Source organism: Amblyomma mixtum, chromosome 3 (assembly GCF_055824585.1).
Source record: "Amblyomma mixtum isolate Tamu chromosome 3, ASM5582458v1, whole genome shotgun sequence".
Taxonomy (NCBI): domain Eukaryota; kingdom Metazoa; phylum Arthropoda; class Arachnida; order Ixodida; family Ixodidae; genus Amblyomma; species Amblyomma mixtum.
Window position 1 is genome coordinate 131,772,648 of NC_143014.1, and position 22,007 is coordinate 131,794,654.

At 43.9% G+C, this 22,007-nt stretch overlaps 1 protein-coding gene and 1 long non-coding RNA gene across 9 annotated transcripts; one reads left to right on the forward strand and one right to left on the reverse strand.

The window, feature by feature from the left end:
* Window positions 1-2,693: 2,693 nt before the first annotated feature.
* On the reverse strand, window positions 2,694-12,089 carry LOC149351955 (uncharacterized). 7 transcript variants are annotated; one of them, XM_089581167.1, is made up of 13 exons: window positions 12,002-12,085; window positions 11,378-11,450; window positions 10,507-10,605; window positions 10,327-10,405; window positions 9,102-9,406; window positions 8,950-9,015; window positions 8,755-8,791; window positions 7,116-7,253; window positions 6,414-6,442; window positions 6,243-6,301; window positions 5,553-5,634; window positions 4,917-5,001; window positions 2,694-2,905 (listed from the first exon to the last, which is right to left on the reverse strand). In XM_089581167.1, exons 1-13 carry the CDS (start codon window positions 12,060-12,062, stop codon window positions 2,795-2,797), a joined length of 1,224 nt encoding a protein of 407 aa, XP_089437293.1. In that variant the 5' UTR covers window positions 12,063-12,085; the 3' UTR covers window positions 2,694-2,794. The 7 variants fall into 7 exon arrangements, with proteins under 7 accessions (XP_089437293.1, XP_089437295.1, XP_089437296.1 ...); XM_089581169.1 differs by having other exon boundaries at window positions 11,913-12,063; XM_089581170.1 differs by having other exon boundaries at window positions 11,901-12,056.
* Window positions 7,436-20,091, forward strand: LOC149351956 (uncharacterized). Of its 2 annotated transcripts, XR_016290666.1 has the most exons (3): window positions 7,436-12,381; window positions 13,746-15,660; window positions 18,731-20,091. It is a non-coding gene; the product is annotated as an uncharacterized LOC149351956 (long non-coding RNA). The 2 variants fall into 2 exon arrangements; XR_016290665.1 differs by having other exon boundaries at window positions 13,746-20,091.
* The last annotated feature ends 1,916 nt before the right edge of the window (window positions 20,092-22,007 follow it).

Below are 22,007 nucleotides of genomic sequence, written 5' to 3' on the forward strand. Positions count from 1 at the left end.
TGCTCCCATATCTGCAAAAATATCTGGTGAATGTATATTTGTAGCCCACAAACGTCAGAACTGTCACACGGTTTGTCATTGTTGCAGCCTGTGTGATTTGTAAGGTGCTTTGAATGCAATTTGCAGGCATTTCATCATGTGGCATTCAGAAGACTTCTTTGTACGTCACATAGTGCCAACAGGTATCGTTACATTTCTTATAAGTGTTAAAGAAAACGTGAAACTTTACATGACCATTGCAAGTACTGCATGCATGTTAAAGGTGCCCTGCGACGTAGATAAAGCATGGGGTCTTTATTCTTTGTATGCAGAGTAAGGGACATTGTGAGTCCCGAACGCGCAATGAGATCACCGAAATCATAATATTTGATATTTTAATCTTCGCTAGAAATGCTTGTTTCGAGCCGATGGTGTCGCAACGCGGCGGCCATTTGCGGCAGCGGAAATGAGGAGGCATCCAGATAGGGCGCTGCCTTTCTCATTGGTTGGGCGTCCAGTTTGCATATTGTTCCTTTATACTTGCGAAATGAATCCAAAATATTATGTCTCTGAGTACTGAAAGCTTTTCGCATGCCACAAAAACTGGAAAGAAGCAGGGAAAGCGAATGAAAACTAACAAGAATACAGCTAGGGGCGATACTTTCCATTCCGCTTCAAACCTTCGTGGCAGCCAGCGCTGTTCAAAAAACCTTGGCTCAAACCAGAAAGCGCGCGCGTCGAGACCGGCCGTGACCATACCAAGACGGCAGCGAAAAAAAAAGCTAGTCGACAAGAAAGGCCGGACAGGAGACCAGAGTCGAGTTTGGGGGGGGGGGGGGGGGGGGGGGGGGGCTACTGCCCACCTCCTTCCAGTCCGACTAAAAAAGAAACTTCGGGGAGCTTCCTTTGTTGTTAGTCACCCCTGCCCTGAGTACGGCGTCGCGTACACGGGGTGAAGACGCCGTCAAGATGCGCGGGTGTCTACAGCCCCGACAAAGCAACAACTGCATGGACGCTTCCGCTGCGTGTGCGCCAGGCGCGGTTCTGATTGGTAGCGCCCAATCTCGGTACTGGGTGAGTGAAATGGGCGAGTGAAGTGCGTTTTCGTCTGAGCTTTTCATTTCGAATTTTCAGAGTGGAATAACTTTCGTTTGCATGCTCCGATTTCAATAATTCTTTTTGCTCTGGTCTCTGGAAAGCATGATGAATCTATTTAATATTAACTGGCACCGAGGAAATCATCGCGGTGCCCCTTTAATGCTGAGTGCAGATCTACATTATTAAAAGTTGTCTGTACTTCTTTTATGGAAAATGCATACAGATTTAATTGGCTTGCTATCATATTACTCCTATGGATTAATTGACTCCCATTGTGGTTATCTGTATGATCATGCCCTTGAGCCCTGGGGACCATCCTATCCACAGTGACTAGGTAGCTGGGATTGTAAACGCTGTTGTCATGACCCGTTGTCAAAAAGGCATGTTTCTTCCTGTTGGATTGCACATCAAAACCCATCGATGGAATGTTTGACATTTGAGTGGTGCACCTGGCAGAATTTAGCCTTGGAACATCTGTATATTTTGCTTAGAGTAGTTATTTTGCAAGCTCCCATAATGCATACCACAAACAGGCGTAAGTCTTGTCCCGCTAGGCATAAGTGGGCAACATTATGCAGGAAATGTCTATTGCTTGAAAAGTGCAAGTTTATTGGAGCAACACTGCGACTTGCAAGTTAGGCCTAATACAAATGGCACCACTAATTGAAAAAAGAAAAAAAAAACGCAGTCAAGTTGATATCGCATGCCACATCAGTAAGTTTGCATTGCTAAGTGAATTCACCATATCACAGGTGCTGTTCAGTCTGTAGTGACGATGGAATACTGAGTCCAATGGGCTTATGTTCCTCTTTCTGAATCCTCTGTAGTTTGCAGAGGCACTTGCTGTGGGAAGACAGTGCAGATGTATGAAAGGTCTGTAGAGATTGCACCCACTATGTGAAAGAGTCATCACAAGTGTTGAGGGTAGAAAGAAAGCTGGACTAAAGGTCACATATCAGTTATGCATGTCCCATTTCTCCCGCTGACAACATAAATTCGGAGAAATTGGCTGCAGTTTTCAAACCACCTTCTCACTCTGTGCATACCCCCCACCCCAACCCACAAACCCACCAAAAAGAAGAAAATCAAACTCCACAGATCCGGCAGTGCCGTGTTTAACAAATTCGCATGACTAAGAAACATTCAGTGGTCAGTTGGAGACAGTGTTAGAGAAACCAATGCACATTCAAGGTCTGATGTTGGCGCAAGTTATTATCCACAACAGCAATGCAGAGTGAAACATTCAGACACCACGTTCCATTTGTTTGCATTCAGCAATTCAGCATTAGCCTGCTGAAGCACTGAACTTATGATTCAGGGAAGCCTGCTACTAAAGCCAGGCTGTGCAAGCTTTTCTGCACGCCATTGCTGGCGGCTGTCACTTTGCAATCTTTTGTTCACCTCTGAAAATGCCATCCTGTCTTGCAACAATGGAGTGCCTTAGTGAGTGCTGCTAGCAGGAAATTTACAGCATGTCTGTTGTACTAAGGCTTGTGCTTGTGACCCAGTGTGGACTGAAGAAGCGGTGTGTTGAGTGAAACTTGTATCTGTGCTGATGGCTTTGTTGGGCATGTGCACAGCACATCATGGTACTTCCGCAAGTAAAACAACACGAGGAAATGCGAGTTTTTATCTTCTCCATTGCTCTGCACGAAATGGACTACACCAAAGTTACAACACCGCCAAGCATCTTGGCCGTGCAAAAACTGGGAAGCGACTATTGGTTGCTGCTTTGGCTCCTGTGTGCAGCCAAAAGCTTGTTCACAAACTCCTCCACATCAGGTTCCGCAACTGGCTGCACTGCAGGCCTGCACATCTTGTCAATGTCCTGAAAAGGCAGACACAAAGTAGTGGACGCCATTGGGGCATCAACTTAAAAACTACACACTGCTTGCTTTTGTGGAAGCAGCAGGCAATAACTCTGCCAGTAGAAAACTGGAGATGCTCCTCTAACTGCCTTTTTCACCCTCCTCCTGAACAACCGCACCAAACGTGCACTGTGTGCTGTCTTCAAGCAGCCGAGAGAGACTTAAGACAATGGTATGCCAGACTCTCTGGACTGCGAAAAAAAATTTGAGAATGCCAGCGAATGCAGACTGCTTGTACAACTGCCCTTTTCCAGGTGGATACCGCATTTACTGAACATATCCCATGAACCCCTCATATGGATTGCACGAACGTCCTAGACATAATTGCTACAGCATTTGTATTGAACGTTTCTTGAACTAATACTGCATTTGTGTGCTTTCCAGCTAAGTAAAAAAGCATTAATAGTGAAACCATCATGAAGCTGAGTAAATATCCTTACTGCCTGAGAATGCTGCAAATGTTACAGCTCTGCTTTGTAACCACAACAGAAAGCATACATGCATCCCACGATTTGATACAGTAGGTGATGTGACAGTGGAAGACTAAAATGTGGTATACTGTGCATATCATTTTGGCTAAACTAGTTTTTTTTTAAATATAAAATACTCGGAACTGAACGTTCAGTGCAACTAATTTATGCAAGCAATCTAGTGAAAAGATGAATCTGAAGTTAAGCCTGAGACAGTGTTAGTGTTCACCTACAACATGCAGCGTACATAGGTATTTTACGACCTAGCTTTTGACTACAAGTGAAAACTCATTGTTGCTAAAGCACAACACACTGCTCTGTGGTTCCTTTCCTGCAATAGTTTTGCTTTCGATAAGGCACTGTTGCCTGCATACAATTATTAATTCGGACATGATGAACGCACGAGGTGCTGTCACCTAAAGCTGGCTGGGCATGTCTGGATGACATTTTTAATTCCAACAGCAAAATTTTCCTTTCCAACAAAATACGTATCTTGTTTACAGAAAAGTCTCATGTTTAAAAACACTAGTATGTGGAAATTTAAAATTTTCTTGCATATCACCTTATAGAGAAACTGCTACATGACAACAGTGATTTACTGCACGCACAAGTAACTTGTTTTTTTTTCTGAACAAAATACAATTGAAAAGAAGAAACTATCGATTTTCTTCTTTTTAAGCCAAAAAAAGACAAGGTGTAAAAAATGGGTGCAATTATGCATTTCACTGCAACTTCCTTTCTAAACAGCTTGTAAAGTTAGCTCAGTGAAACTTACTGTCACCATAGTTATGTACCTTTTCCGCAGGCATGCCAGTATTCATGTTAAAGAAAAAGACATCTCTGCTGTTTTCCAAAGTTACAGGCACTTGAGGTCACAGCTTCTTTCAACAGAATCATCAAGTTTAGCAGCGACGAACACCCCTTTGTTTACAATTATTGTGTTGAAAATGAAAATGAGTTCCATATCTCGGTAAAGTGAAGGTACGCTCCCGGAGAAAAATGCCAGAAATCATGTTGTGGCACACTTGCACAGACACAAAGTTCAGAAAAAAAAAAAACATACACATTCCGGAACATGAGTTGGATAAACAAAACATTTCGACATTCACAGGCTTCTTAATTTATATGTGCATCCAAATTAGTGCAAGTAGCATCTTCTAGCACTATGAGCAGAGCATTAAAAAAAAAAGGAAAGGAAAGGTTTGCAGTTCCTTTTGATTTCACCCTTATTTCATATAAATTAGGAAGGATCTAGTCACGTGTAATTTCAGTTATTTTGCCGCTACTGCTGATGCCTGATGGACTCCGCTGAGAATGCTGATCTCACCCCAAGCCTAATGGGGCTATGCCAGGCCCATGAGAAGTGCTTGCATTGTCTTTTCTAGTGTCTTGCATCCAGTTTCGGTTTGTTTATCAGGAATCACCTCCAACTTACGTGAATATTCAACAAATCTAGCGCCTCAGTCTCTGCCAAATGTCTAAAAAGTGAGCTCACATTTACCTTATCATTCAGCAACACGAACGGCTTCTTGCAAGCAGCAGACAGGCGCTGGTCAATTTCTGCTTTCGCTGCCTTGAGGGTCTCCCTAGCAAAGCAAGGATTGAAACTTCTTGTGAAACCCTAACAGCTTAAAAATTGCAGGTGCACCAAAAGAATATCTGACGAACACATACTTTTTAACTTCTTGCAGGAAAGCTCGGAAACTCTCAATTTCTGACTGTAAGCACAGGCACAACAATCAAATGCTACAAAGATTTTCTTGCGTCACAGATCTGAACTACTTGTATGACTATGATAACTCGTGTAATGCGTAAATAGTCTGCCTGAACACAGACCTTGCAAATATAAAAAGTGTTAAACTAGAAACTGTTGCTGGTGTGTGTTGAAGAACACAGTGCCCTGAACGTGAATGCATACATGGCACAGCAGCAACTCATAAATAAAGCACCGGAAATGCAAGCACGTAAAATTTGCTGACTTTGAAAAACCTCCGCTATTCTTGGTGATCTCGCTGAACTTCCTGGACCAAGAATGTCCATGCAAAGGATAGTGCACACGGTTGTTTCAGTTAGTAAGGCAAGGTTATGAAAGTTATGCCTAAGTGTCAGCCTTGTTAAATGGAATACAGAAACTAACTTTTGTTCTTGCAGTCGTCGTAGTGTAGTCCTTAAGGCAGCCAAGTGCAGTTTCGCTGCTTCCAAAACCTGCTGAATACAGCCTTGATGGCAAAAGAGCACAGTTCAGTTCAGTAACCAACCAGTCACAACACTTTTTTTTTTTTACACACTTCCAAATAGCGACAGTACAACACCCCCCCATCCAACAAGCTGCATAATTATAACAAGCTTGATTTCAGCAAAAGCAGAAAGCAGGCAAACTGAGCACTATTGTTTTGTATGCAATGTATGTGAAACAGGAAACACATCCATTTTTGTGACAGCACAGTCGTGCTGCTACTTGTTATATCCACTCAAGAATTTTACAGCTATTCAAATGTGAAGCCTCTGGCCATTAACAATTTCTGAGAACAATGACACCTTGCATACTTCTTTTGTTCTTTTCACTTAACTTTCAACATGAACAACATTTGGCATGAATCAACAACAGCATCTTGTAATACTGGCACATGTAAGATGTAGTTTCACATCAGTCGCATTCACTGATGGGATAAAAGTAAAGCTTTACTGCAAAAAAAAGTATTTTTATGTGGAAAAAAACCTTTTCCTTGCCCTCTTTTGTAACCGCATGTAGTTAACTATGACTGGTCATCTTAAAATGCCAAACACCACAAGTTCTTGGATATTCTGTTTAAGCAAAGCAACTTGCCTTCCTTGTCCGATTGGGCTGACAACTTTTTGTTCAATTCAGTACAGTTCTTGAACATCCTTAAAAAAAAGACATTAAGAAGAACATACTGTAGCAACTAGACAAAAACCTGTGCTTTTATTGCGAAGCTCAGCGGAGGTGGCCAACGCCACAAAGCAGTACCGCACTCACCCAACAACATCCACAAGTCCGGACGAGCTCTGTAAAGAAAATTTGCCGGATTTTATAGGGGCTGCAACACTTGTGCATTCAACATAACCATACAGACTGACATACGAAAGCATAGCACGCGGGCTGCACTTTCACATAAAAAGAAAACATTGCAGGATTAAAATTCTGCTAATGAGTTATGCCTGTGGTGTGTGTATTGCAGCTGTGAGGTTAAGTTCATGCTGAAAACATCAGAAAGTCGTGTTAGCCTCAGTGTCAGCTGCAGTACCAAGGCAAGGTATAACAGCACACTCGTACTTACACCACTTTAGCAAGTGGACCAGCGTGCACAGCCAATTCCAGCTTCCTGACCCATGCCATGCATTCACAATGATCCTCATATTATTGAAGTATGCTCATTACAACATTAGCACTAAAGTACTTGCAACATTGCGAAAAGGTATTTACAACGTAGCATGTCTAGAATATTTCCTCAGTTAAAAAACAAAACAAAAAAAGACTTAACAACACTAAACAAACTTTTCGGCACCTACTCTGATTATATTTCTTTTTCGAGAGTACGACAGATGCCAGAACCACCCCAACATTACATTGTAAAGCTCTGTGTTTCAGTGCAGAACTAAAGCAGTAGCTACATTGAGGGGGCAAATTAGGCCTTTAAGCACTGCAGATGGCCTGCAAAACAAGCAATGAATTACTTACGAGAAATGTGGATTGCTTGTCAGTAAGTGATGACAGATCAATCACATGCTTGGACCTGCCAAGAGTCTCAACTGCTTCACTGATGCCTGCTACTGCTTTCTTCGTATCTCGTTCCTCAGCTCTCATTTTCCGGCAAAGCTATGATAAGAGCAAGATAAAAAAAACTACACATGCACGGAAGAGACTTAAGACAGCACGTAGATACTGCTTGTTTTTTTCCCCTTTTGACGCCTACAAATGGTTTGGTTTAAGGGGGTTTAATGTCCCAAAGCGACTCAGGCTATGAGGGACGCCGTAGTGGAGGGCTCCGGAAATTTCGACCACCTGGGGTTCTTTAACGTGCACTGACATCGCACAGCACACGGGCCTCTAGAATTTCACCTTCATCGAAATTCAGCCGCCGCAGCCGGGATCGAACCCGCGTCTTTTGGGTCAGCAGTCGAGCGCTGTAACCACTGAGCCACCGCGGAGGGGCTGACGCCTACAAATGGATCTACAGTCAACCCTTCAAAAAATTATGGCTGATTTGCGTAGTTCAGCAAAATTAATGCGAATTACGTGAGCTAGCATTTCGGTTTCACTTCAGTTCAAGTATTCAGATGCACTGTACACAGATGGCAGTTGTTCGGATAGCGATAATTAGTTAATGCTCATATATGCGCACTTGGTCATTCTCTACATCACATTCATAGATTCCTGGGAGTCCTCATACCACTCCTGGTATGCAGCAGTGGTGCAGCAGTTAAATGGTATGCCACTCCCCAGCAATGGCAGGGGCTGCCATCGACAGGGCTCGTGAAACCCAGGTTGCATTTCCCGAGCAACCTCTCACGACCAATCATTAACTGGATTGCTGCGGTGGGCTGTTTGCCCACAACCCGGTGACAAGTGGGCAACCTGCCAGGCGTATATTTACACACACACACACACATCAGGGCAGGTTATGCTCTGTGGCAGGTCTCAGACATACAGAAAAACAAACACACATCGGCTAAACTGCGGGAAATAGCCACTATAAATGCTAGTGCACTAAAAAACTTAGAAGACAGCATCTCTAAGCAAGAAGTCAAACAGAAATCAGAAAGGTCACCTAACCATCCCAATCAAACCTCCCAAAAGGCAGATGCTCGGGGAATGTGTGCGAATGCCCATGCTCATTTATTAATGTGCTACCATTAGAAGGGTCTATGCACGAAAAAATAGTGACTGCTGTCGCGCGTGACGCAGTGCAAACCTTGTCACGCCATCTCAACCTGCCCACCATAGCAAGTGGCAATTAAATTAATGACTAGGTCATGAGAGGTTGCTTCGGAAGAGCTGCCTGGGTCTCACAAGCCCCACTGGTGGCTGTGTTTGAAACAACCACCTGCCATCGCAGGGCAGTGACGCATCGCTGAACCACTGCACCAGTGCGCCAGGAGTGTTATGAGGACTTCCAGCGACCTATGAATGTAAAGCAGAGAATAACCAATTCCGCATATACGGGCATTTACCCATTAAGGCTACCACATCATACCCTTTAAGGCGGAGCTACTACAGAAAACGCTGACGAATTCAAATGACCGACCAGTTATCACCTAAGAAGTTTTTTTTTTTAGTGCTTGTTGGAATGCCAAAAAAAAAAAAAAGAGAGACTGACCTTCTCTAGCCTCACAAGAGTGTCATCCGATTCAAACCTGTCGAAAGAGAAAATGCAGAGATAAAGCCTAAATAACCTTTAAAATCATATAAACTTTTCAACAGGCTACCTCCTACAATAATGAACTCGCACATCTATACTTGACTAAAACAGAACACGATCAGGAAAAAAAAAAAGAACAAAACACTGACTCACCTCTGAACCTGAGCTTGCAAGTGTTTTATCGAAAGTTTCAAGTCTGACTGTTTCTTTTCCAATAAACTGCCAAGATTAAATTATGAAAAACGTGAGCATTAACAAAGGTTTGTAGGTATCAAAGATCACAAAACGAGCAAATGGAGGTTCACCTTTGCGGCTTCGCCTTTTCCGATTCAAAAGCATCCAATTCTTCCTGAAAAGCAGCATTCTGTGATCGTGTCTGAATCGTATCCTTCTTAATCATTTCTAATTTCCAAGCTGGACGCTTTGATGGAGAGAAGGGGCTACTGAAATGTAGTGAATCCTCCAGTGAATCCTCCAGTGAATCCTCCAGTTTGCGGTGAAGCACGAACATGGACAGGCTGGCAAGAAACTTGGAGCACTGCGGCGTTCCAGGCCGAAGCAGCAGCGCAGCGCTGAACTCTTGAATGTAAGGAGCTGCAAGCTCATCACCCTACAGGGACCAATCAGAACAGTACTGATCGCATGCTACTCACAGCAGCCATGCTCTATACTTCTACACATGCGACAAGACATGCCTTACAAGCAACCTGTGGGTTCTTTCATCACTGCTTTTAAAAGCTTTTCTTTTTCACAGTGCTTTTATGTCAGCGATAAACAGTACTACTATAAGGAAACACATTAGATTTTCTGAGTAATACTTCTGCCTCAGATTCCACGCTGACAACTGCAAAAGTGGAACTGTGCAAAAAAAAAAAACTGCCGGCAAAAGGACAAATTTTTCTTCTGTTTTCAGTCTGAGGATTCAACTCTGCTAAAAACAACTTTTCTCAAATGCACCTTAACAATGGTACCAAGTTCAGCAACCCTGCAATAGTACAACCTAATTACACGGAAAAAATTTTGCTGTGACATCAGAAATCCTTTCCAAGGTGACAGCCTTGCTATTTTGCAATTCTTTCAGTGCAGCTGAAGTCTCTCAAAGATGCCTTTTTTTTGTTTATTGAATTTACCAGTTCTCACTTTCATTATGGCAAATGTGACACACACAGTAGACACAGTTTGAAGTACAAGCACTGCCAGCACTTCATAAGTCCACTTTCTGATTAGCAACATCACCCACAGTTTATAAACTGTAGTCTCTACATTCTTTTATGATGATTCAGGTTCAATATAAAAGAAGGTGCCTGACAAGGCCATAAGCACAATGCCTAGCAAGTGCTTCAGAGTCCATTGAGACATTGTGACTGTCTCAATGATGATGCCCACCACAGAAAAGAACACTTTCAGGTAAAAGAAAGGAACCATTTCTGGTACATCAGGGAAGGATGATGGCTAGAGAGATGACTAATAGCACTGCACATACAAAAAAAGGTGGGTCAGTATTATTTAACAACATCTGCTAGTACTTGCCTGCAAAGTAGACATCCAATGTGTGATCTCTCCACGGAAGCATTTGTCCGACTCGCCAGTCTTTACTGGCCAGATATTCCTGCAAGGCCACATATAAGCAAGGTCAGCCAGGCGCTCACTGCAGCTGACCTGCAAGCCATATTATTTTGTTCAGGGAGAAAATTAAAAGGAATGACCTACTTCATCCTTGACTCCACAGCCTTCTTGTCATACGTGTAATAGAGGAAGTATAGCACTTGGCGAACAGTGGCTGGAGCTTGTCTGCCCCTGAAGTGCTCCCTGTTAGAAAAGCATAAAGCGGAAATCTATGCATAAGACTTGGAGACACTTAAGCTCAGTTTCAACATATGACGCGACAGTGTTAATCATTCACTTCAGCAGCCTGGGGTCCTCTTCGCGTGTAACTTAGCAGACATGGACACTACCGACCGTGGCAGGTGGCTGTTTCAAACACAGTCAGCGGTGAGGCTTGTGTGAGACTCAGGTTGCTTCCCGAGCAACCTGTCACGACCAATGATTAATTTAACTGCCACCTGCCACGGTCCGCAGTTTGCTCACAATCCGGTGAGCAGGTTGTGAGTACATTGCATGTTCACGGTACCTAGATGGGAGGTGGGACATCAGCTTTTCTTGACAAGGTGACGATGCCGGGGTTGTCACTGAATGGGGCCATTAACACTAATGCATTAATATCAAGTTAACGTCTGCAGTATCCAGTCATTACATGCAAGAATGAAATGGCCATAATATAACCCTACAACTCAAACTGAATATAAGATGGAATGGAACTAGACAGACAGCTCATGCACGTGTGTTTACATCATCCGTGATCCTATCAAGTAACCCCTTATAATTAAGATAATGCTGTTGGGCTTGTATACTACCCGAAGTTGCTGCAAGCCTGGGAAAGTTACACACATGTACCATAGCGGTCACTATGCTTTGCACACTACTGTCTCGTAAAAAACTGTTAGTACAGCAAGTCCTAAAGTAAAGCATCAGTCAAATGACATCCTTTGTGACCTAAAAGGTTGAAAGAAAAGGCACTTACGGTAGAAGCTTAGTGTCATCATATGGCTTGAAGTGCATAGCGTCAAGACAACCCAGCAAAAGATCCTCCATTCCTGTGTTAGCGGTGAAATAGCAGAATTGCATGCCAATGCTTAAACTGCAAAAAGTACACGAAGGAGAGGAGCATGGGTGTGCACAGAGGGGGCCTAGGGGACAGTGGCCATTTGACCCAACAAGTTTTACTACAGGGATAATCATCCGTGACGCAGGTTCTCTGGAAATGTAGGCTGCTAAAGGTATACGGATACACCACATGCGCCCAGACGCGTGCAGTGTGTCCGCGTGTGGTCTAAGTTTTAACGCGATAGCATTAAGGAGTTCGCGTTGCAGAAAATCCGGTGTCGTCGTCGGATGCGCTAGCTGTAAGCTTTGAAATGAGCGCCAAGGTTTTACGACATACAAAAGCGGATAATCCTACGAAACGCACAGCCTGCACCAGAACTTTGTACTAATACGGTTTTCTAGATCAAAACTTTGATGAGAAGAAAACGCGACGAACGCACGACGTCCGTTACCGAACAGCACTCTCCGTCCTGAGCACGAGATTGACGAGATGTATTTCCTACTTCGCAGTAGATAGTACACTATTCGCAGTTTCGCGGACCTGAACCAAGGCCTCTTGACCACCTGAACATCGAGAGAACAAACTCCGCAGAACTGCGCATGCGCGCCCAGAGAGTAGGTGGAAAGGAGGACGGTTGGCGGATGTGACGCCGAAGGGTTTTTCGGTTTTCTGTTTTTGCGGCATGTAGCTCTCGAACCCAGACGCCTAAAATTATGCCGAGGCCCGTCCGAGACCGAGGATGGCGCGCGTTTCAGAGAACGGGCGAACTCGTGTATGCTCCAGCGCCTCGTTGCGCTATCTGCGCTTTCGTTTCTCTCTCGTGAATCGGCCCGCTGCTGTTTTGGTAGATGCGAGCTCGGTGAATTTTGCTCTCAGTTCATGGTTTAGGCAGTCCTACCTTCAACCTTTTCCAGACTGAGGTGAGTGCTGTCAAAATAATTCATTGTGCACGCGCGATGTTGTTTCGTACTTGCCCGCCAACTAGATAAAAAGTGTTCGTCGTCGCTCTGTCATCGCCTTGTGGCTTGTTGAAAGAGCTGCTGCACGACTGCGCAAGTGTGTGACGGTCTCGATTATTAATGCGGCGTCTTCTGATGTAAATTTCGCGACATCGTGCGGGGGAAGGCGCGCGAGGAGACCGCGGAGTGGCGTCGATGAGGTCGTTTTTTCGCGCTTGAGAGGACTGTTGCATGTTTGCTACTGTGCACCTATCGATAGTCGGTTGCCTCTAACGAAGGTTTGTCTTTTTCAAGATTCATCTCCGGCGCTATGAAAGCGTCGGGATTGCCGACAGGTAGGTGGCGTTTACCTGTGCGGACCAGTTGTATGTTTTCCTTCCTTTTTCACGCGGTGCTGCAATGCAGGAGATAAGCTTCTTTGTGATACTTCCAAAGAGCGAAAGAAGGGGTTGCTGGCCAGCGGGGAGCCTAAGTTTAAATATGAGCTGGCTCAGTGTGAAAAAAAAACTGGCGTACCTCGGAGTGCCACGAACCTTCTGTACAGGATGAGACTGCAGTAATGCATTCATTGTGCTTATCCGCTCAGGCCCGTCACTGCCAAGTAACTCATGTGTAAGGCGACGGATGCCGCAAGGAATACGTGACTTCATTAGCCTTCAGCTAGCACTAGGTCGATGCCCATGGAAATATTTATCGTTTTACAACCGAAATAACTGCATTGGTATAATTCTCTGAGTTTGTTTAAACATTTGGGATGCCTGTCCCTACCATAGTTTCCCAACACTTGTTCTGTGTGCTCCAATGCATTCGAGGAAGCTATGGGAAAGATTTCCAGAAAAAAATAATGCATTCATAAGTAACAGGCAGTGCGTGCCTTTAAGCCGCTGCCAAGGGCACTGAGAGGGTATTCAGACAAACCAAAGATGACGCTGAGCCAGCATGTCTTTTGGAGGAGAGCTAGCAGCCGCTGTGTGGACTTCATGTGGCTATCAAGGGACAAGGCAGCAGCTGCTATAACCACTTTTCAGCGCAGTTCCATGCAAGCAGCATGTGCAGCACTTACTGTATCAGTGAATCCACTACACTGTTTTGTTTGTTGTAATTAATTGTTTTGGAAATGCACATCTAGTACATTTACGAAACAATTAATTCGTGTGTGTATCAACCAGCAGCTACCAATGTCGTTACTTTGTTTTTCTGCTGCAGCAGGAGCCCTCACTTGCTTTACTCAATTCTGGGAGCGAGTTTGTTGAATTCATCTGTGCAAACTGGCCGTGTTTGTAGCATTACTCTGATCTGCAGCATGCGCCTTTCCTTATTTGCAGATCCTTCCACCAGCTGGATTCTACCTTGACCTCATTACCACAGTGAGCTGAGATTGGTATGGCGTAATGCATACTTTCGCTGTTTCCACAGGTTCGGAGCGTGCTCCTGGTTAAGTTTTAAAAAGTTTGAATTTTTGAAAGCATGCCCGCAATGTATTTACTTTTATTGTGGGGTGCGTATTTTGGCACCTCCGCATTTATGGTACGCTGTTGTTTGAAAAGTTATTCTGAGCACTTTCGGCTACATGATTTGCAGAGAGAGAAGTTGGGCAAACACCAACGCACCTATGTAATTTGCCTACAGAATGAAAGCAGCAGATTTAGATCTGTACAAGTTTGTACTAGATTCATAAGCAGACAGTGTGCCGTATAGAACAAGCTATACACAGCCTCTTGTACATGTATAACAGCTATTGTTCTGTGGGAGCACCCTTTATGTGAAGCTGCTGTGGTGGCTCAGTGATTATTTTGCTCTGCTACTGACCTGAAAGATGCAGGTTTTCTAATGCCTAAAATTCCTAAAAAAAAGTCTTGTGTGGAAGCACTGTGCGATGTCAGTGCACGTTAGAGAACCCCAGGTGGTCGAAATTTCCGGAGCCCTTCACTACGGCGTCCCTCACAGCCTGAGTTGCTTTAGGACGTTAAACCTTCATAAACCATAAACCTTCATGTGCGGTGGTGTCCAAAACATAGCTTTGTTGAAGGTAACTTGGCATGTAATAGGCCACAGCTTCTTGCAATCACTTGAGAGCGTCTGTTGCAACTTGTATGAGGCAACATGCCCCCAGATCTGTCGCCGTTTATAGCAGTTACTTGGGTATACTAGAATTCAAGACAACCCTTCATCTGGTTGCCTTTGAGTCAGGTGCCCAAGTGGTTCAAAGTTGAAACTCTTAATGGACTACAGACACCTATTTTTAGTTGCATGTTTTCTTCTTGCAAATGATGCATTAGACATTGAACTTATGGATCACCACTTGCTTTCGCCTGCAACTGCTAAATAATTTATAACTGAATTTCTTATTTCATGTTGTTCTCGTTTCGGTTTTATCAACCGAACAATGGCGGTGACATGTAGTTGGCCTTTAGGTTGCGTCAGCAGGAAGAAACTTCATATACATGCTTTTACGTAGGTTTGATTCACTACAACACTTAAACCAGCCTGCTTCTAGAAATGGAATGGCAACAAATGACGTATCAGCAGTTGTATTGCCGTTTTTATCGTGTCTCACGTGACCTAGATACCAACTACACATCACAGCCATCGTTCAGTTGATGAAACCGAAACAACGTCGGGAAGAAATACAATTCTAAATTATTTACCGGTCATAGGCGAATGTCGCACGGTGGTACATGTATATTAATGTCTAATGCATCATTTGAAAGAAAACACGAAGCAAAAATTTGGTGTCTGTAGTATTTTAGGCACCCTGTGAAATACTCTTGTGGAAGTGGTACAGAGAGGAAAGGAAAGCCCACTGCATTGGCAGCATTTTTGCTGTTTTCCTTCATGCGTTTTCTCACCTGAACAGTTTTTCTGTAGGTAATGTGTTTTTCTGTAGAAACTTCTGTTTCTTCAAGTGAGGACTAAATTTATTGTAATATCTAATATTTTATTATTGTATTATTAGTGCATGATTTATATTGATGATTCTTCTTCCAAAACTCCAGGGCCTTATTTAGCTCTCTTAGGCTGTTGTACCATTCTTTAAATCTCTAGAGCTGGTTACCTGCTTCATGTTTTTGTGCTTTCTGTTGTATATTTCTGCTCTGTTAGCAAGAAAGATTAATCTCCATCAAAGTGCGCCCTCCCAAACAGAGTGGTGACATGCTCGGTTTATTAATACCCCTCCGTTTCTTCGTTATACTCCTGTGTACATGTAGGTCTTTGAGGAACTGAAGTTTTTGTGCATAGGTGAGTATATATAGTTTGGAATTGAGATGTGAACTTACAGTTGTAAACCACAATTCTCAATTTCGCAGTACATACACCATGACATGGTGCATGTACTTGTGTGGGATAAAGTAACACACCTGTCCCCTTTGTTTCAAACTGCATTTGATTTCCACTCTTTGGAGTGCAACTTTATTAAATCAAGCTCAGAATATAGAATGACATCAGCAGCTTTGTTAGCCGGGCCACCATCAATGCAGACAACAGTACCGTCGATACACCCAGCTCTGTGTGGCATTTGCGAGTGCACCGTAGTAAGCACAGTTAGAGTAGTTCTAGGCAGTGGTGGCGGCAACAAAGGCAGCACACTATTGGAGAGATCAGTTGCCAGTGCTGATCAGTGGCAGTCGTGGAAGTAAGCCAGAATCTTGAGCTTCTCTCAGCAGCAGTCCTAGTGGGCAGGTCGGTGCAGGCGTAAGTCATGAGCAGAAACAGGGCAGTCTGAAGTCCATAGTCACCACTCATGGGGAATGCTGGGACAGAAGAAGGTATCTGGGTTCACAGACATACTTTGGTGAGGAGTAGCTCAGCTGCAAAAGAGCAATGTCATTAGAGGGCAGGGACTGCGGAACTTTTTTGGGGGGTTGGGGGGCAGGACTTGGAGTTTGTTCAGTTATTTGTTTATTTATTCCATGTTTTACTAAAATTATTATTGAATTTTATTTACTTTTGGTTTTTACTCTTATATTTTACTGCTCAAAAATATATTTGTTATTGCATGTAAAACTTAAATTGAAATCGGCAGCTTTATAACCTTTTCCAACCTAGCGACCACTACGCTGGACATCAGAAAAAAAGCAATGAAAAAAATCAAACAAAGCTAAATCAAAACCAAAACCATTTCGATGGCTTCTGGAAGAGACGAGGAATATCTCCATCATGATAGTTCCTCTCTTGGCCGCATCTTTTTAGGAGGGCAGCTTCCACGAGCAGACCGCCACGCGCGACGTGCTCAAGCAAACAATTTCTTTTAAAGTTTCCTCTTCATCCAATTCAAATATATATATAAATTCTCGCAAGTGAATCAAATTTCATTTGAAACAATGTGGTTAAAAGTTTGCCCTAGTTGTGAGTAGTTTTTTCGCAATGTGATAATATTTTTATCTCCAATGTACTGGTCACTAGGATTTAATTGTTCGTATTGTTCTAATCCGTGCGCAAGCAAGTTACATTTGATTTTCAATATTGTTTGGTGCCAAAATTAAATAACTCCCACTATCGTTCGAGAAACACCCTGATGTGGATTTGTCGTCCAAGTAATATGCTTCTGAGCACCATTCGGTTGTTTTATTTGTAGGAAAGACTCTCACTAATGAGGAAATTAGGGAAATTTTGTTTGGAGACTACTCAAACCTTGATGTCAATTCGTACTCAGGCGGCAAAGCGGAAAAATTCCAACCACAGTCTGGGCTTCATAGTGAAGAAAGTAGCTACAATTCTTAAAGTGCAGATGAAAATGTGCTACTCCTAGGGCAACAAATAAATCCCAGTGTTCAGTATACTGGACATGGTTCTCCCTTGAAAACCGCTGTACTTACTGCCCTCGTAATTTGTTTACAAGCTTTTTAATAGCTTCTAACGAGATAAAACCACCACAAATTTTTGTGCTCGCCACAAAAATTCGGGATGAAAAGGGATAAAGATGTAGATGCAAGGAGTGATGAACTGCATTCGGAAAGTTTGCACATAGTCTGTGTGAGTTCTGCAGATCACGTTCATGAACAGGGGTCAGTAAATCAACTAGTACTGCAGGGATGTGATTGGTTGAGGATACTCAGATGAAATGCTTTATGACTGGCTATAAAGCAACTAGCTGAGCCGCGCTGTGCTTTACATTAATAATGTCCTAAAACTGAATGTCAGAAATCTCATCTGGGTGCATATATTAAGTTAGTCCTTAAGGTGTATTACAGTATATTTAAGAAAGTGATGAATACATGCATGATACAGTAAAATACAGTGAACATTCCAGTAACTTGCATAAACATTTCTTTCATAACAGCTATATATGAAAATCAAACTTTATTTGGCTGTTAGCACTCCCCTTCCCCCCCTTATATGAATGTGCCAGTCATGCCAAAATTAAATTTATTCATTCATTTACTTGGCCGTCATGTTCAAGAATGGGAAATGGGCACTTGCTGCTGGAGGAGTAAGGTAGAAATTGAAAGCTCCACCTTAAGGGTATGACGCGATGACTTGAACGTAGTGGGTTCTTTCCCATAAATGCAAAACATCATTCTCGACTTTACATTCATAGATCCCTGGGAGCCCTCATACCACTCCTGGTGCTGTGGTGCAGTGGTTAAGCGATGCACCACTGCTCTGCTATGGCAGGTGCTGTCACCGGTGGGACTTGAGCGACAAAGGTTGCTCTTCCTGAGCGACCAATCATTAATTTAACTGCCACCCGCCACGGTCACCAGAAAATCCGGTGTCAGCGTCGGCATTGTGTGTGAAAAACCGCGTGCATGGCTCGGGCAGGTGGTGCCCATAGAGCAACCTAGGAGGCAGGTGGGCCATCTTGGTCACGTGACCTTGAGGCGTCATCACAACCTGCCCACCAGATAGTGAGCAAACTGCCCATCGTGGCCGGTGGCAGTGAAATTAATGATCGGTCGCTCGGGGAGAGCAACATGGGGCTCACCACTGGCAGTACCTGTCATCGCAGGGCAGTGGTTCATCGCTCAACTGCTGCACCACTGCTCCAGGAGGGGCATGAGGAGTCCCAGGAGACCGATAACGCTATCGTGTCATACCCTTAGGGCCGAGATTAAGTGTCCCTTCCAATTTTTCTTATTCTAGGTCGTGGTCTAAATCTGCAATTCCTTCTGTTTCGGTTGCTATAAATTTTTATCAACTGCATAAAACCTGCATACTTTAATTGTGGCGGTCAGTGCTTCATCCACTACGCATTTCACTGTGCTAAACAAAAACTTATTCAAGTTGTCGGGAGGCATGGGTAACCACAAGGGGAAAGTTGCACTTCTACTGCCAGGGCAGCTGTCGTGGTGCTTCTGTGTGCTTGCAGGTCCAGATCAGCTTCTTCAAGCCCTTGTGCTGCACTGACAGCATCCAAGCAGGTTGTGTTCCTTCTGTCAAGGAGGATGTTGTTTTCTGAAAATGTTCTGCGAGGACTACAGCAATGCATCGATTGCTCCAATGATGACATACTGCGTGCAGCATGAGAAACCAAATGGCAATAGAAAGAGCACATACACATACCAGCACTGCCTCACAAGTTCAGGCTGCAGATATCATTTTGTCACAGCTACAAGACAGTGCTGGCACGCATATGTGTTTGTTCTATTGCTGTCTAATTTCTCACACTGTGCACAGTTTTATGTGCTGCCTCCAACTAGCCCAGCTTGCATTGCAACCTACATTCATGGCTGATAGGAGACTGTGCATGCAAGCTGCTGTTTACAGAAGTGGTATGCCTTGATATACAGGGTGCTCCGTATTTATCAGTCGGGGTTGTAAAAAAAATTCTCCTGCGCAAACTACTTATCTGTTTGAACTTGAGCACTGGCCATAATGTAGCTTATGATAGTCTGCATTTTTCAGTAATTGGTTTAAACATCAGAACTTGCTTGAATTGTCCGGAATCGGCAAAAAACTACAGTTCGTCTAGGTAAGCGGAGCAGCATATTTGACAGGCTGTGCCAACTGGGGTACTGCGAGACCTACTCCAGCTCCGAGCAGGGATATTGTTTGCCTCGCAGTTCACCAGATGGCAAAGCCTCTCAAATCGGCTATCCCGCTCGCCTCCATGAAAATTCCGCGCGCAGACGACTCCAGTCTTTCACCGATTCTTGGCAGTCCAGGCAAGTTCCGACGTTAAAGTATTTATCGGAAAACACAGATATCATAAGCTACCCTGTGGTCTGTGCTTTAGCAGAAATAGACCAGTGGTTTGCACAAGAGAATTTTTTTACAACCCTGACTGATAAATATGGAGCACCCTGTATATGGCGCCTGTACCATGCAGTGAATGCACTGGCACAAAGTACTGCAAAAAGCGACCTACATTAAGATGGTCATTTTTCTTTCCACGATTTCATTCCAGAGTGAAACAGTTATATTTTACTTCTGTTCTTGGAAAAAAAGGACACACAAACACACACACAAAAAAAAAAACTCACGCAGTGGCTCAGTGGTTATGGTGCTTGGTGTCTAACCCGAAAGACGTGGGTTAAATCCTAGCTGTGGCAGTTCCATTTCAATGGAGGCGAGATGCTGGAATCCTGTGTACTGTGTGATGTGTCAATGCATGTTAAAAGACCCCGGGTGGTTAAACCCACAGCCCTTCCTCCACTATGGCATCCCTCATAGCCCGAGTCGCTTTGGAACGTTAACCCAATAAACCAGACCAAACCTGTTCTTGCAAAATGTGCTTCTAGTTCATCACTCTGATGCTTTCTGCTCTCATTTGGAACATAACACTGTACAGTGCTGTGATCGACAAGAAAAATGGCCTGTAGTTGACCTCCCGCTCTTGGCTTCCACTTACCAAATCCTGGCAAATCCTGCGGCTGATAGCAAGGGCCTTGACGAGTCGGAGAGTGCCGCTTCACGCATGCCTTTTCCGTGCCCCACTATTCGGCGGATCATGCGGGTGACATTGAGATCTGAGGTGCGGAGTGTCTACAGGGTGTGGGTGGGTTTTCCGTCATGTTGAACCCAGAGGACAAGGACCCGGATAAGCGGGCATTTCTCAATGAGATGGTCATGGCTTCGGAGGCAGATAGAGCCAGGTGACTTGTAGCGGGGTCCGTGTGTTCGAATCACTTCAGTTTTTTCCAGGGCTCGTTGCATGCCACTGCTGGTGACGAAATCCCCAACGGTTAGGATGGCTTTTTGAAGAGCCTCTTTCTTGGCTGCGAAGGAGCCCCATGTAGACCTTGAGGAAATATTGTCTGCATACATGGTGTAGCTGAGGTCCTGTTGAGCAGCTAGTTGGTGGAATAACTTTCGTTTGCATGCTCCGATTTCAATAATTCTTTTTGCTCTGGTCTCTGGAAAGCATGATGAATCTATTTAATATTAACTGGCACCGAGGAAATCATCGCGGTGCCCCTTTAATGCTGAGTGCAGATCTACATTATTAAAAGTTGTCTGTACTTCTTTTATGGAAAATGCATACAGATTTAATTGGCTTGCTATCATATTACTCCTATGGATTAATTGACTCCCATTGTGGTTATCTGTATGATCATGCCCTTGAGCCCTGGGGACCATCCTATCCACAGTGACTAGGTAGCTGGGATTGTAAACGCTGTTGTCATGACCCGTTGTCAAAAAGGCATGTTTCTTCCTGTTGGATTGCACATCAAAACCCATCGATGGAATGTTTGACATTTGAGTGGTGCACCTGGCAGAATTTAGCCTTGGAACATCTGTATATTTTGCTTAGAGTAGTTATTTTGCAAGCTCCCATAATGCATACCACAAACAGGCATAAGTCTTGTCCCGCTAGGCATAAGTGGGCAACATTATGCAGGAAATGTCTATTGCTTGAAAAGTGCAAGTTTATTGGAGCAACACTGCGACTTGCAAGTTAGGCCTAATACAAATGGCACCACTAATTGAAAAAAGAAAAAAAAAACGCAGTCAAGTTGATATCGCATGCCACATCAGTAAGTTTGCATTGCTAAGTGAATTCACCATATCACAGGTGCTGTTCAGTCTGTAGTGACGATGGAATACTGAGTCCAATGGGCTTATGTTCCTCTTTCTGAATCCTCTGTAGTTTGCAGAGGCACTTGCTGTGGGAAGACAGTGCAGATGTATGAAAGGTCTGTAGAGATTGCACCCACTATGTGAAAGAGTCATCACAAGTGTTGAGGGTAGAAAGAAAGCTGGACTAAAGGTCACATATCAGTTATGCATGTCCCATTTCTCCCGCTGACAACATAAATTCGGAGAAATTGGCTGCAGTTTTCAAACCACCTTCTCACTCTGTGCATACCCCCCACCCCAACCCACAAACCCACCAAAAAGAAGAAAATCAAACTCCACAGATCCGGCAGTGCCGTGTTTAACAAATTCGCATGACTAAGAAACATTCAGTGGTCAGTTGGAGACAGTGTTAGAGAAACCAATGCACATTCAAGGTCTGATGTTGGCGCAAGTTATTATCCACAACAGCAATGCAGAGTGAAACATTCAGACACCACGTTCCATTTGTTTGCATTCAGCAATTCAGCATTAGCCTGCTGAAGCACTGAACTTATGATTCAGGGAAGCCTGCTACTAAAGCCAGGCTGTGCAAGCTTTTCTGCACGCCATTGCTGGCGGCTGTCACT

Bases quoted from the DNA above. Each gene is read 5' to 3' on its own strand.
- LOC149351955 (XM_089581167.1), bottom strand. From the start codon at position 12,062: ATGCGCAGTTCTGCGGAGTTTGTTCTCTCGATGTTCAGGTGGTCAAGA. The intron at 10,406-10,506 runs GTAGGTCATTCC...GTGGCCTTGCAG, and splicing joins GCTGTGGAGTCAAGGATGAA to GAATATCTGGCCAGTAAAGA. The intron at 5,002-5,552 runs GTTAGTTTCTGT...TTGCTTTGCTAG, and splicing joins CGACGACTGCAAGAACAAAA to GGAGACCCTCAAGGCAGCGA.